Genomic DNA, 16088 nt, shown 5'->3' with positions numbered 1-16088 from the left:
CTCACAGGCATAGAAAACTCATCAGTTATTTCCATGATGCCTACCTAGTTACAATCATTCTTTTGTTTTCCCCATCTCAATCTGTGAATATTTATATATACTAAATATGTGAGTATATTCATTTTTACTATTTTCCCTTGTATTTTATTTTTAAATATATTGTTTGAAGTTACTGCTTAAATAAGTACATTTATTGTTTACATTTCAAACATAAAAACCTATGTTCTTGTTTTTATATTTCTTTTTTTATATTATTATATTTTAAGTTTTGGGATACATGCACAGAACGTGCAGGCTTGTTACATAGGTATACACGTGACATGGTGGTTTGCTGCACCCATCAACCCATCATCTACATTAGGTATTTCTCCTAATGCTATCCCTCCCCTAGCCCCCCAACCCCCGACAGGCCCCGGTGTGTGATGTTCCCCTCCCTATGTCCATGTGTGGGTATATTCTATTTTGGACTCAAATTCTGAACTTCATTTCAGATGACTGTATGTAAACACAAGTCAGAGACTGACCATCAATTTAGCAATATGCTCATCCTCTGCTACTAAATGTGTTTATCAGACTTTAGAATTTGAGCTTGATTAACAACTGTAGAGTAGGAATTTTTATTCATTAGCATAAAGGAGTGCTATTTATCTTTTGATAAGAATAGCATTTGCATCAGTAGCTATCATTAATTGCTTCCTTTAAAAAATAGGTCTGATATTAAAATAAGTGATGCATCATAAAGGAAATTAAGAAATGATACATTGCAAAATATATAAGCAAATGAAAATTGTGAGTCTGAAAATGAATCTTTAAATATCTATCATATCTACATATCTAAAATCATAATACATAATACATATCTAAAATCATAAAGTTACCTTTATTATAACAAATAGTACTTTTCATTTTCAGGGGAAAAGAAAAATTTTCTTGGGCCCTCACAATATGTCAGATGTCGTTTATACTTATATAAATTAAGCTTAACCAAAAAAACTAGAAGTAGAGATTAAGAGAAAGAACATGAAGCTGGAGAAATGAAAGAGGTAATGTACTTCTGATTCTATAGTGGGGAGGACTGCGCACCAATCTCTCTGGCTCTGTAGTCTGCTCCTTCCAGTGCACAAGGATGGAACCAGAAAACCCACGTCTAGCATTCTTACTTTTCTCTTAAGTTACTTCTCTTTTCCCAAGTGAGATGCCCACTGCCTGTCTTCCCAAGGATCTATATGAAAAGTACAAAGGGAGTGCGGCACATTGGCACCAGAAATGGATGATGAGGCAGGAGAATCCTTGAGTTCTCTCAACACACAACAAATAAATCGCTAGCTCCTAGGCCTACGCTAAAGAAAGCTATTCTAACACAGAAGCAGTTGAGATCTTCAAAGTAAACCATAAATAAATACAAATGAAAAAGAACAACTAATCTTCTCAGCCCTTCTCCAAACTGGCAATATGTAAGTCAGCTGTAGATCATTAATAGGGAGCTCTTATTACTGTTGGAGCAGTACATACCTTGATGACTAAGCCTCCCTGGATATTGAGGGGCTGAGAAAAAGCAGAGCACTTATGACCCAGACTAATGGTGAGTATAATTAAAATACAGCAAGGAAACTCAAGACCTACATACTTAACATTCCATCAGCTGTCATATCCTTTCAACTTCAGACCCCTATGTGCCACAAAATGATTGAGACAGGTAGCTTTAGTGGCCATCTATTCTTGTTATTTATCTAATACTACTAAATAACAATCATTATCAAATTGCTATGTGTGAATCAATGACACTTCAAAAAGAAAGGAATTAAACCATAAAGTGACACTCAGATAATGAGCTCAGGGTTTAGGTTTGCTAATGCCACGGATCATCTGTGAGGTCCACTCCAGGTTTACTTTAGCTTTTGCTATATAATAGAGACTTCAACCTCCCTGGATCAAAAACAAATTTATACAGTAGAGATGGTTTTTAAGTATATGTTTTTTTTTTAATTTTTGAAATGATATAAAGCTTTTCATAAAGAGTTTTAAATGTAGATCATTATGAACAATAGAAAATATCTCTATTTACAAATATATTTATGCCAGAAAAATGAAGATTGAAAATGTCAAATTGCAGGCAAATAAATGCAACAGAATGTGGAAGTCAGAAAAATGTTGTAAGTAATCTATAACAGTGTGTTGTTTTAATCCTCCAAGGACCTTTTTCACTATCAATATACCCTTATTTATGCTTAGTTAGAATCGCAACCTGCCTTCTGGTTGTAACGAAAACTATTCAATTAAAACATTGAATTTGTCCAAAAATCAGAACGTATATCAAGTGGAAATTTAAATCACAATAACATCTGTTATTTTCCACCCCAGGTCTTTTCCACTGCTGTGACTGGCATACTGTAAGTTTCTAGCACCCCCATGTGGCTTAACTGGAGTGGTTTCATAAGCATTTGAACTCAGTTGCTTGAAACTGAGAACAGTAGAAGAGACTATAATTCAAGACAGAAGTTCTGCTGGCATCATAAACCAAGAAGGAAAACTTAAGTCAGCAAAATTATAAGATAAATGTATAGGCTCAATTCCTAACTTATTTGCTATCTACTGTTCATTTTATGTGATGACTAGAAAGGATGATTTACAAGCAACAATAGCTAGTTTCATCTTCGTCAGGTAGAATTCCTCAGTTTTCAAAACCAAGCATTTGACATGGGCAATAATTAAATAGATGAAAAAGAACCTAATTTTTCTCAAGAAGAAAAGCAAGTGCTTTATTGCCCAGTTTGTCCACATATTGATCAGGCAAATACAGCAACCCAACTATATGTTGCAATTGCTGAATAGTTGAGCAATCCAGGTTTTGAGATCTTCCACTGTCCTCAAAGATATTTTAAGTGATTAAAGTATCTACATTTTGTCAAATCATTTGAGAACAATTTTTATACAAACAAAATTTTTCCTTCTCTAAGCACATCCCTAGTTTGCAGGTGAGACGTCTTTTCAAGTTCAACAGGACTATATTGTCTTTCTTTTTTTTTTTTTTTTTTTTTTTTGAGACGGAGTCTCGCTCTGTCGCCCGGGCTGGAGTGCAGTGGCCGGATCTCAGCTCACTGCAAGCTCCGCCTTCCGGGTTTACGCCATTCTCCTGCCTCAGCCTCCCGAGTAGCTGGGATTACAGGCGCCCGCCAACTCACCCGGCTAGTTTTTTGTATTTTTTTAGTAGAGACGGTGTTTCCCCGTGTTAGCCAGGATGGTCTCGATCTCCTGACCTCGTGATCCACCCGTCTCGGCCTCCCAAAGTGCTGGGATTACAGGCTTAAGCCACCGCGCCCGGCCTATATTGTCTTTCTTAATCTGCTAATAAAAGCTCCTCTTATCGAAGATAGATGTTTAAAACTGATCCATGATTTCATCAGCCTGAGGTGCCCCAGCAAACAGTTTTCCCATGAAAAATTTAAAAGCAGATTTTAAGGCACCTACATTATCAAAATATTCTCCACATAAAGTGAAGTTTAAAAATAATTGGCCCTGATGGAGGTAAAAATGTAAATTAGTCAGAAGTAAAGCGTCTGTTGAGAGAAACCTGAATGTGGCTTATTTGTATGCGGAACTGAATGTCCTAACTTAAAAATAGTAGCACGCAAAAGGAATACATTTTCTCCTCAATATACGGCAATGTATAGATTGATATTAAAAGGAGAAAACAGACTTCAGAATGTAGAAGAAAATTTTTAGAAAACAGAAATATTCATTTAATTGATTAATAAAATTTAAATCTAGAAAGTATTTCATAATTAAATAATACTTGTTCATAAATGTATACCAATTTTGTGCATTCAAGAGACCTTCTTACTATGTCTGATGACAAGGGTGGGAATAGAAGATGATTAAAAAGATTAATGGGTACATTTCTAAAGATAAACATCTAAAAAAAAAACAAAACTGCCATTTGTCTCCTGGCTGCAGGTACTATTTTCCCACATTGGCACTATCTACCTCATTGAATCACAATGTTGACCAAATGCTTAAGAGTAGGAAGAATACTCTTCAAAAACTGCACTGAAGGTGTCTAGCATGAATGAGAGCAACACTGCCTTACCTGTTGAGCCCTTTCAGTGTCTTTTCCATGTTTAAAATGTCACGCATCTTATACAAAAACCACTTGTCAATGTATGTGAGCTTCTCAATCTCATCAAGGGACATGTTGTCATCAATGGCCTGCCAAGAGGAGAAGAGATACTTTCTTTGGCAAACATTTTTCTAAATGTCTTATTTGGGTGAAAACACATAGCAGTCATGCCTCTGTGTGTTATTTAGAGAGCCTGAGACTACAGACTGAGTTACGAAACATGAAACTGACATCATTGACATTCCTTCCAATCAACATAAAGACGGTGCCAACTATATCCACAAATGGCATACAGAGGAGGTGCCTGCCTTGAGTTATCAGAGTGGTGTGTCCTCAGAAAAATCTCCTCACAGGTTTTGACTCACTCCTCTTTATTTGATCGTGTTACCCATTATACCCTAAATTTGGTATATCTCTTTGGAACTAAAGAGAGTCTCTTGAAACTACAGTTAAGCCAAATTGGTAAGAAAATCTAGAATTACTATAATGATCACTTAACTTGTATTGTTGGTAGTTACCCTGTAGGAGATAGCATATTTTTATCACCTCACTCCACATTCACACAAACATACAACTGTCAGTGAGAATTTATGGGTCAGCTCTGGCTTGGCATTATTCCTCCAGAATATTTCCTCACGGATGGCTTCAAACAAAAAATTGTTTTGAATCAGTCACCATGATTTTTGTGCTAAGGCAGGCATTTTAAAAAATCCTAATATATTCCAAAACAAGGTAGTAATAACTTCTGTTCTGATAGGCAGCTCAGCCTCTTCCTCAAGCTCACTTTAGCAATTTCTCAAAAGTAAAACTACAACTATGGGTCATTAAGCTGAGTAGAAATTTCAACTGAAAGAAGAGATAAACTCTCAAAACCAAAATCTTTGTACTAAAAGATGTCTATTTTTATTCTTGTATGTATGTATGTGTATATGTACATATACCCAGCGAAAACAATCAGAAAATATTCCAGGAAAACATATTTTAGAATAGCACACTGCGTTTTTAAGATCCATTAATATTATGTAACTAGTAACTCTGCCATTATATTTCAGCCCAGGGAGCTTACTTTTCTTACAGCTTTTACATAATTGTAGTATCAGAGAGACCATGATTATAATTGTTGAGCTATGGCATGGCTCATAATTTTGTTGACTAGAGTAAGATGACATTTAACAGAAATACTCAAAGCCATGTTCATTTCCTAAGTCAATTGATGTTTCTTTTGTTTAATTCTCCCTGTAATTACAGTCAGGTTCCCAAAGACTTAACATTCTGTCTTACTTTCTAAGCGATTAAAGGCACAATTAGCTGTTGGCCATCAACACTGTGAGGTAGAGAGAACCTTAAGTTACTGAAACTTTTAACAGATCAAAGGAGATTTTCACACAAGCACATACAGTGAGGGAGGGCCTAGAATCATGTAGTCATTTCACTGGAAGGAAGGAAAGGACAACTACAGTCAAATTCATGATTTCTTTCATGAACATATATATATATATATATGTAGAGAGAGAGAGAGAGAGAGAGAGATCTGGGATACATGTGCAGGAGGTGCAGGTTTGTTACATAGGTTTACACGTGCCATGATGGTTTACTGCACCCATCAACCCGTCATCTACATTAGGTATTTCTCCTAATGCTATCCCTCCCCTACCTCCACACTTGCCAACAGGCCCCAGTGTGTGATGTTCCCCTCCTGTGCTCATATGTTCTCATTGTTCCACTCCCACTTATGAGTGAGAACATGCGGTGTTTGGTTTTCTGTTCCTGTGTTAATTTGCTGTGAATGATGGTTTCCAGCTTCATCCATGTCCCTGTAAAGGACATGAACTCATCCTTTTTATGGCTGCATAGTATTCCATGGTGTATATGTGCCACATTTAAAAGTTCATCATCACTGGTCATTAGAGAAATGCAAATCAAAACCACAATGAGATACCATGTAATGCCAGTGAGAATGGCAATCATTAAAAACTCAGTAAACAACAGATGCTGGAGAGGATGTTGAGAAATAGGAATGCTTTTACACTGCTGGTGGGAGTGTAAATTAGTTCAACCATTGTGAAAGACTGTGTGGCAATTCCTCAAGGATCTAGAACCAGAAATACCATTTGACCCAGCAATCCCATTACTGGGTATATACCCAAAGGATTATAAATCATTCTACTATAGAAACAAATACACACATATGTTTATTACAGCACTATTCGTGATAGCAAAGACTTAGAACCAACCCAGATGCCCATCAATGATAGACTGGATAAAAAAAATCCATGATTTCTAACAGCAAGCAAGAGCCTGCCAGTCCTAAGACCTCATCTCCAAGCACTGCAGCTTTGCTATATAACACCGCTGTAATGAAGTCTATAATGACCCCAAACAAGTTTAAGGTTAGTTTAATGTTCCAAAAATCAAAAATAATGCCCTGCATTCTGCCCAAATCAAAAGAGGTGATGATCCAGTCATCCTGAAATAAGACTGCTGTAAAAATCAGACCTCAGAGCAAGTTGCTCTTTTCTAAGAATCATGAAAGCAAGCAAAGATTTACACACTCCCTTCATTCCTTTTCCCCTTCAGCCCTCCACGGTCCTTACACTCTTTGTCAAAATCACCAAGTTCCTGGTTGCTGTGGAAATGAACAGTAATGATGACCTCTAACAAACAGAAATCAGTTCCTTCTCCCAGCACTCGAACAGATCATAATTTATACGCAGACCCTGTACTTCTTGTTCATACATAGGGTACCCTGTGAACGAAAGAACCTCCACACATTTTTCCCAGATTCTCATCCTTTATAAGTCTGTTAGAAAAGAATGAGAGATTTGCTTGAGTTTTACAGATTAGCTGGGAACTTGGAAATGCTTTCCTTTTTCATCTCCTTCAAAGTGGCAGAAACATGATTGCTAGACTTAAGGAAAAAATCTATTTACTGTCCTTTGAGATAAAATTATATGCATATGTACACACACACACACACAAACACACACACATATGAATGTCATGAGCTGCTTCTTAAGTAAAAGACTGAAATAGGGGCAATAAATGATGAAGGTGAAATGGTTTTCTAAAATAACTTCTTATCACTGCTATCCCACCCACCAGCACCAGAGAAAAATTCTAATTACCTTGAAACTCAACATGGGAAAATGCCCATCAGGAGATAATAGCAACTCCCAGAATTTCAGTAGGGTTTAAATATTTTCCATTTAGAAACCATAAGAGTAAGGAGAATATGCATTGGAGGCAATGAAGGAAATATCCCTTCCTCTCCTTCTGGTCTCTTAAGGACTCAAAATATGGACATAAAAGTTGCGATGAGTTGAAAATCACTAACAGCATTTTTCTGTTTCTCCACAGGCAAATTACAAAGATGGGAATCCCTTTAAAGAGAAAGTTCATGTTTTCATCTACTCATTCCACATGCACGCACACACACACTGACATACACACACACACACACACACACACACACAATGGTCAGTGGAGCTTTGTAGAACCAGTGCAGTTTGATACTGTTGGAGGATTAATGCTTGCGCTTCTTTAAATGTCAAAAAGCCTTTCAGGGATTTCTGACCAGACAGATTCCAGCTGCCCAAGTCACCTTTTATAAAATCAGATGAGCTGAAACTTCAAAACTCTAAGCACAGTAAATATGAAAGGAGATTAACATGGCATTTAATTTACATGAGAAGCAAGTAGTGGAGGGAAGTGAGAAATGTAGAGCCTTTTTTCCTGAAAGTAAGACCAGTAAAATAATTACATGGAAAACCCTATAATCATGGGGCCCTTTATAGTCTGTTGCTGTTTTTTAAACACAGAAAGAGAAGCAAATAAATTAAGATTATTCTAGACTCAAGTAGCACATACTAAGGGACATTATTGTATGCACCTTCCTTTCTACAATACAACTTTACACATTCAAGGAACATGTAATAAAGTTAATAGGAAAGGGCAAGTCAACATTGCCAAATCTATTTAAGAGTAATAGTACTAAGTATACTTAAAAAGGGGGACATTTTATCTATTTAATCATCCTTTAAAACTGCAACGTGCCCTTAAATCCAGGCTTAAAGTCAAATAAAAAATGATAATTTATAATTAATTGTAGAAGACTCTAATGAAATCTATAGACATTTCCAGTTTAATAATATAAAAGAATTAAAAATTTTCCAAAAATCCCTGATTTAAAACCACTTTGTGATTCAGTTTTATTTTCATGTCCAGACTGACTACATTCTGGAAAAACAACTAGTAGCTCTGGGCCCCTTGTAACATCTTACCTTGGCAATGGCATAGATACGGGTGCTGCTTGGTTCAGACAACTCTTTTCTAACATCTAAGTTAGATGGCCATTCTTTGTTCATTGGGAGACGGGGAGTGAAACCTTCTATAGATGGGTGGCACATCCGTAAAGCTTTCTGGAAACTCTCCTCAAAGGTACGACCAATAGCCATGACCTGTAACACATATTTAAGATCTCATACTGAAAGAAAGAGCTTATTTAATTTGTAACTGAACTGGATGTAAAATATGTTTCAGAAGACAAGAACAAAAAATATATCACAACGCCTCTCAAAAAAAGGTGATCTTTTTTTTCTTCCTCGTTCACTTTCTCCACGGTTTTGGTATAATGCATCTTCATTAGGTCAGTCTTTTACCACTCAGGGAGTTCAGCTGTATTTGCTGAGATTGATGAGGAAATCACCTGTATCTGCTCTGGACCATAGTATTAAAATAAGAAATTCAAAGTTGAAGATAGAGACCTTTTCTTAGTAAGATCTTGCTTTATGCAAATGTTCTTTAGAATGGAAGGCAAATAAAGAGAAACCAGAAATATATTAACACAAAAACAGAACTATTTGTAAATGAGTATCAGTCAGTATTCAAGACAGGTTGGCTTTCCTTATAGCTAAGCATTAATATTAATAGAACCTTGAGAGTCATAACAAATACTGATGATTATGATTTTGAACATAGGAGGAGACTAAACTTCCTATGACAAATTCAATGTGTCTTTCCGCAATCTTTACAGCTCATCTTACACTAATCAATTAGAAAAATTATGTGGTGATTTAGTTTGGACAAGTTGCATGTCAGAACTAAACTTAAATTGATCTTGCAACCTACCCAGTTATTTTCACTGGATAAATATTGTCTTTGAATCTTTTCATAGAATAATAGATTGCTATGCATTTTTGGTCTCCAATTTAAAATAATAGCAGTCATAATGCTATCTTCGGTAAACTTTTGTGATTCCTCAAATAGACTCACATTACCACTAATGTCAGTTTAGGAAATCTTCATGTCAATTATGTGACAAGATACATATTCAGTGATCACTAAAGCCAAACAGATAACCTTTTCACACTGTTCCAAATTTAATTAGAAATAGGGAAAATTCACAAGAGCAGGAATAAACAACCTGTTAACACAATTCAGATATGCAATTTGCAAGTCATAGTGGTATTTGAAGGGTTAGACAATATGTTTATAGATTGTCTAGCCTGGGCATGGAAAAGACTGCCGGAAATCAAACATTTTATGGTTCTGTAAAATTAAGGAAATATTTTGGGTATATTTAAGAAAATTTGAGGTATTACATATTTAAAATTTGGCTGAAATTAGTTCTATAAGTAACTCTCCATATATTTTTATTATTCTTAAGCAACTCTATATAATGATACATGGGATCCATTAAAAAAAGATACTTATATAATAAAGGAATACATAACTATAAATGTTTGCTCAAAAATTGTGCTTTTCAATACTCTCTATATATATTTTTGCTTTTTGAAACAGGTTCTCACTCTGTTACCCAGGCTGGAGTGTAGTGGCACCATAGAGCTCACTATAGGCTGGACCCCCTGGGCTCAAGTCATCCTCCCACCACATTTGCCCTAAACTATTAAAATGCACCTTCCTTGAGTGACTATTTCACATTTTTCAGTGGAATGACTGTAATGGGCTTCCTCAACCCTATTCTACTATATTCTCATAGCACCTATATATAAATACTATCTTTTAATATTTACCAGAGATTAATAATTCATCATATATTTGTGTTAGTTTAGATATTCTGAATTTACCAATTGCAGACAATGTATCTCAATTACCTATCATCTATTCTTTCTTTATCCTCAGTGTCTTGCATGTAGTAAGAATTCAGGAAATGTTTGCTCACTTTTTGAACTAAATGTAAGGTGTTAGACAACAAAACTCCACCTGACCTTTTATTTTTTGTTTGACAACAAAATTATTTTAAAATCTTTCATTAGTATCTTACAAATTAAGGAAGACAAAATGTAATAATTCTGCCTTTCATGTGTGAATATGATTGACCAGTAAAACATTTCTTTTTCTTTTTCCCTGTATTGGTGACAGATTTAATCTATATTTTCTGTGATTAGTGACATGCATTTCTGAAATGGCTGGCGTGGGTTTAGCCTATCATCTGTGTTATGGGACAAATAAAGAACAATATGGAACAATATGTCATAAGCCTTTTACTCTGTACTCTAACCAGCTTAGATACATAGACTAAAAGCTCTCACACTGGCCACAACAGAAACAGAGATGAGATACAGATAAACTAAGATAAATGGTAGATAGACAAATGATAGAGAAAGACTGAGATTTGTTCATACTTCTGCACTTAAAACCACTACCCCTATGCAACATTTATGAATACTAATTTAATAATAACAATAATGATGGATTACATTTATTAAGGGGGGTATTATAAGAATCCTGAAAGGTAGGTATTATTATTTCTATTTTGTAGGTATGGATCCTGCAACTCAGTGTCTTGCCTGAGAGTCTGTAGCTAATAAGTGGCAATGCCAAGAGTAATATCCAAGTCCAGCTGGTTCCGAGGTTCACGTTTTCTCCACTATCCCAAACCTTCTGGATGCATAAAATGATTAGGACTTGGTGGAAGGAGGCAAGGGAGTGAATCTCACAAAGATATGAATTCCTTTCTTTCCTCCCACACAGAAGAATACTGCATCTTTGAAGATGCAATAATCAAAGGCTAACTTCAATTTCAAATAGTATAACACAGCACATTCTAAAAAATCTTCTAAAGATGTTAAAAGCTTAGAACTTTTTAGTATAATTAAATGGGGCTTACTAATCCACTATACTCATATCAATTTAGAATTTTAGAGCTAGAAGGACCCTGAGAGATGATCTAGTCCAGCCCATTCTTTTATAGATATGGGAAATGAGGTCTCAGGAAGTTAAAGCCACAGTTTGCATGAATGGACTAAAGTTGAATTCTTAAACTCAGTTCAGTGGTCTTTTTAAATATATTATATTCTGTATTACTTTCTGGATTTGTTTATAAAATATATTACAACTCAGTTATATATATATGAATGTGTTTTCATATACGTATCTATATTATATACCCAGACATATGGCCTCACCTTTTGAACAGGAAGGCCTTCAAATCCAGCAAAATGGCCATGTAACATATGTAATACGTTAACAGTCAAATAAAGACTGTTGGCATATTAGTATGCTAATATTCAGGCAACTTTAACACTGTCAATTGTACCTTTAACACTGTCCATGTGTTGACAGTATCCAGGCAACTTTAACACTGTCAATGGTGTCACAAATTTGACAAAATAACTGAGAACAAGAAGAAAATAGATTAATAAACCAAGGACTCACCTCTCCTACACTTTTCATAGAGCTACCAATTCGGCTAGATGTTCCATGAAAACGGTCAAGATCCCAGCGGGGAATCTTGGTGACCATGTAATCCAGGCTAGGTTCAAAGCAGGCCGATGTCTTCCCAGATACAACGTTCTTAATTTCTGGAAGTGGGATTCCTAGGGCAATCTTTGCAGCAATGAATGCCAATGGGTAGCTATGAAAAGAAGACAATTTTTTTTTCTTTGAGCAATTATTGAAAACAGACCAAAACATAAATTGGTCTTTCTTAAAATTTCTGGTATTATTCTACTTCAGGGTATAAGACACTTGACTCTCTGTTCTGCATCAATATTTAGTAGCCACTTGCGGAAAAACAGGAGTCATGATACAAAGTATAGAAGCACAGGTCACAGGAGAATTTACTCTACATGCATTGCTACAAATCTCAACCTTCACCTCTTCAACCTAAAATCAATAGCTTTGTTGATAAATAAAGTTTAACCTCCATTTGTGTTTAACCTCCACTAAGATGAGAATCTGCAAAATATTTTTTGAGAAAATATATACATATCTGTACCTAAGAAGACAGTGAGTTAGCTAGTACAAGGGAGCAGGCATTTCAAGTTTGGGTCCTTGCTCTGTCTCCAAATTATAAATGATAGCAGTATCATTTACCTCAATCAGAAAACAGTTGAAGACTAAAATTAAGGATTAATCTGCACTTTTAACAACATCTGCAAAGTGTAATTAAGAAGCAGATTTTTCACAGCCTGCTTTGTCCACCTAGATTTTGATCCGTTTGTGATTAGCCAGCAAACAAAGCCAGCTAGCTATATCATTTACCTCAATCGTAGCCTTTGAACTTTGGACTCCTTACAAAACTAACACTTTGAGAACTTGGCTGTCTTTATCCAGAATGTCAGTTTGGGTTATTTTGTTTGAAAAAAAATTCATAGAACTATAGAATTAAAAATGAGTTCTTTAGTACAACTTCCATCTAACAAATGAGGAAAGTGATAAAGACAATGAGTGATGTGCCCCAAATCACGTGGTCACTAGAAGAACCAAATGAGAATGCAGAATTGTGACTGCTACACAGAGGGCAACATGCCTTTCGCCACTCCATGCAGTGCTGTGGAACTACGTAAAAAAATCTAAAGAAGTAAATATTTTGTTCATTTAAATGCCATAATTTAAGTGTAAGATGCTAAATATATTATTAGAAACAAAAGGTTTTGATTAACTTTCCCTCCAATCATGCCTGCTAGTGGCTGTTACATAGACAGCAGATTTGTTTGGTTGTAACATTTACTTGTGGAAAAAATTCCACACTGTTCAGTCTTGTGGAGTTTTGATAAAATAAAAGTAATGTGTATTGCATGCTTGAGTCAAGTGAACTATATTTTCTGTCAACTATTTGCTATAGGGCTATATACCTGAAGAAAACAGTTGAAAACTAAAATTAAGGATTAATCTGCACTTTTAACAACATCTGCAAAGTGCAATTAAGAAGCAGATTTTTCACAGCTTGCTTTGGCCACCTAGATTTTGATTCATTTATGATTAGCTAGCAAACAAAGCCAGCTAGCAGTATCATTTACTTCAATCTGGCAACAAGCTCATTAATAATCATGTCCTCAGGGTCCTATAAATGATTTGGAGCTAACATACAGAAAAGGGGAACATAGTTTGTAAATGCAGCACAGTCTTCCACTATCTGTCAATTTTTCATTTCTGTCTGCAAAGAATCTGCAAACTCACGGTCAATTATTCTGGTCTTACCCAGTGGCTTTTGAGGCCAGAGCAGAGCTTCGGGACAGTCTGGCATTCACTTCAATGATGCAGTATTCCATTGAGGTAGGATGAAGGGCAAACTGAATGTTGCATTCACCCACAATGCCCAAGTGGCGAACAACATTGATTGAAGTACGTCTCAACATCTGAAACTCAGCATTGGAGAGTGTCTGGGCAGGAGCCACAACAACTGAGTCACCTGTATATCCAAGAAGCACTCATTACTTGGTGGCATATTGAAATAACCAACTTCAGCAACTTAACCTCTACTTGCATGATGTAAGACACAGAACAGTCTGAGGGTTGGTTGGGATATATATGTGAAATCAAGTATTCCCCCAATTCCTGTTTCCCCGTGTTATTCTGATACAGTACTTTTAGAAACCTCTCTAACTTTTCCCAAGTTCATCTATCTAATAAGTAGCTATCAAGGCTTCAATCATCTACTTACTAGAATGACTTCAACTTCCCTGCTGTTCATCTCAAATTATTTCTCAAGTTCTTCCTTTCACAGAATATTATCACTCAGACTGGCTCATCACTTGGCTTTCTGTATCTCATCCCTTTCCATCCTCACTTCTCTCATCATAGCCCCTTATATCTGCAATCTTAGTCTCCATCCCTTCTGCCTTCAAACACGGTCAGATCATCATTGCCTCCAGAAGTCTTCTCCCAATGTTGTCAGAGGACCATACAAAGCTTCTCTCTCATTCTTTACATAAATGAGCTTCTTGAAAGTTTGCCAATTCTGCTTACCACTTGATACCATATAATTCCTTTCAACAGAGCTCCCAGAACTGACTTTGCAATGAAATTGTTCTCTTGGACATCCAAAAGAGCCAAATTAGTTAATCAGCCTTGGTCTTGCATAGCATTTGAAACTGCCAAAAACAAAGCTCTTTGATAAAATAGTTCTTGCATTGGCTTAGTTGTTACAGTTCTACCCTGATTTTCCTCTTAACTCTTTATTCTCCCCTACTATCTTCAACAGTAATACTTCCTCTTTCCCCTGCCCTACAAATCTAAATGTTTCCCAGAGTTCAAAGTTCAACCCTATTCTCTCCTCTTTCTATACCTATGCCCTTGAATACTTTGTCTATGCCTATGACTTCAATTATCCCCTTTATGCCAACAGTTTCCAATGTCTTTGTATCAATTTCTTTATTTCTATTTTATTTCTTAAATTCCATCTCCACATTCTCAACTCCCTTTTTTGACAGTTCTGCTCATACCTCAAATTTAGCACTTTTGAATCCTAAGTTATCATCTTTGCCCTCTTATCTAACTAATGTACTTCCCTGAAAAACTTATTTCTATTATTGTGCCTATTTTCTCATTTACTGGGTGACTAACATCTCAGTCTGCTTTAAACCTTCTCAACTTCCCTTCTTATTTTTCAACATCAGGTTTTATGGATCTTATTTCTACCATATTGCTTTGGCTTTTCCTCAGTTAAATCAGGGTTCCTTACTTCACAGGGTTTGTGTAAAGATCAAATTAAATGTGAGAATATTTTCAATACTGTAAAATACTATACTTGTCCAAAATGTTATCACTAGTCTGTCTACTAGAAATAGTAATTTAAAGACAACAACTTTATAAAGACTGCCATGGCCATCAAAGACATTGCTAAAATGAGCTGAAAGCATTGCGATAGTTCTTGAATATGCTTTGCCTACCTGTGTGAACACCCATGGCGTCAACATTTTCCATGTTACAGACAGTGACACAGTTGTCATCAGCATCTCGAACCACTTCATATTCTATTTCTTTCCAACCTGTCACTGACTTCTCCACCAGAATTTGGTTGGTCATAGCAAAGGCCTAGAAATTGGTGACAAAAGATATCAAAGAGTAAGAAAAATCTCTGGCTTCAACAAGGATATTTGGCAAAATATCCTGGCATAAATCCTGGTCAGCACTGAACTCTCAAACCCCATCTCCATTCTCTCCTGCACAGAAGGCACAATGTGTCAGAAAATCAGTGAGGTACTAGGAATAGCATCCTGCAGTGAATATGCTTGATTTACATTATTGAGGCTTGCCATTCAAAGTGCTGATATGACATTAAATCAAACTAATTTAGGAAAAAGAGAAAATAATTGAGCAATCAGGCAGAGGGAAATGAAATTATTTCAGCAGCTAGGCTTCTGTGAAACCAGAAAATGTGATAAGTGTGAATAAATATGGAAAAGTAAGTCTAAAGACTCTGGCTCTCTCTAAAATAGCTGAGGGTGCTTTGTGCAGTGACACACACAATAAAAGTTAGTTGCTGTTGATGAGGAGGAGAAAGGAGATGATGATGGTTGTAAACAGTTAGCCAAGATGGCATGTAAAACTTGAGAATTAGAAGAATCATATGGGACTATTATTATGGTTAATCACTGCCTAAATGCTTAAATACTCTGATTCATATATCATGTATGCCTGATTAGACAGATATGAATTAGCATACATGAATTAGCATAATTATCGTTTCATATTTATGGCACACCCACAATGGGTAGAATACTGA

At 35.9% G+C, this 16088-nt stretch overlaps 1 protein-coding gene across 7 annotated transcripts in view; it reads right to left on the bottom strand.

Annotated features, from left to right (window-relative positions):
• The window catches only part of CPS1 (carbamoyl-phosphate synthase 1), a 156631-nt gene that overhangs the window by 54546 nt on the left and 85997 nt on the right, over positions 1 to 16088 (bottom strand). For all 7 annotated transcript variants that reach the window (XM_077957513.1, XM_077957508.1, XM_077957512.1 and 4 more), the window contains 5 exons: positions 15253 to 15397; positions 13562 to 13772; positions 11795 to 11993; positions 8398 to 8574; positions 4088 to 4206 (listed from right to left, as the gene is read on the bottom strand). In XM_077957513.1, the coding sequence (XP_077813639.1) occupies positions 4088 to 4206; positions 8398 to 8574; positions 11795 to 11993; positions 13562 to 13772; positions 15253 to 15397 (851 nt within the window). The remainder of the gene's footprint in view (positions 1 to 4087; positions 4207 to 8397; positions 8575 to 11794; positions 11994 to 13561; positions 13773 to 15252; positions 15398 to 16088) is intronic.

This window comes from Macaca mulatta, chromosome 12, assembly GCF_049350105.2.
Source record: "Macaca mulatta isolate MMU2019108-1 chromosome 12, T2T-MMU8v2.0, whole genome shotgun sequence".
NCBI lineage: Eukaryota > Metazoa > Chordata > Mammalia > Primates > Cercopithecidae > Macaca > Macaca mulatta.
This window is presented reverse-complemented; position numbering and strand designations above follow the sequence as displayed.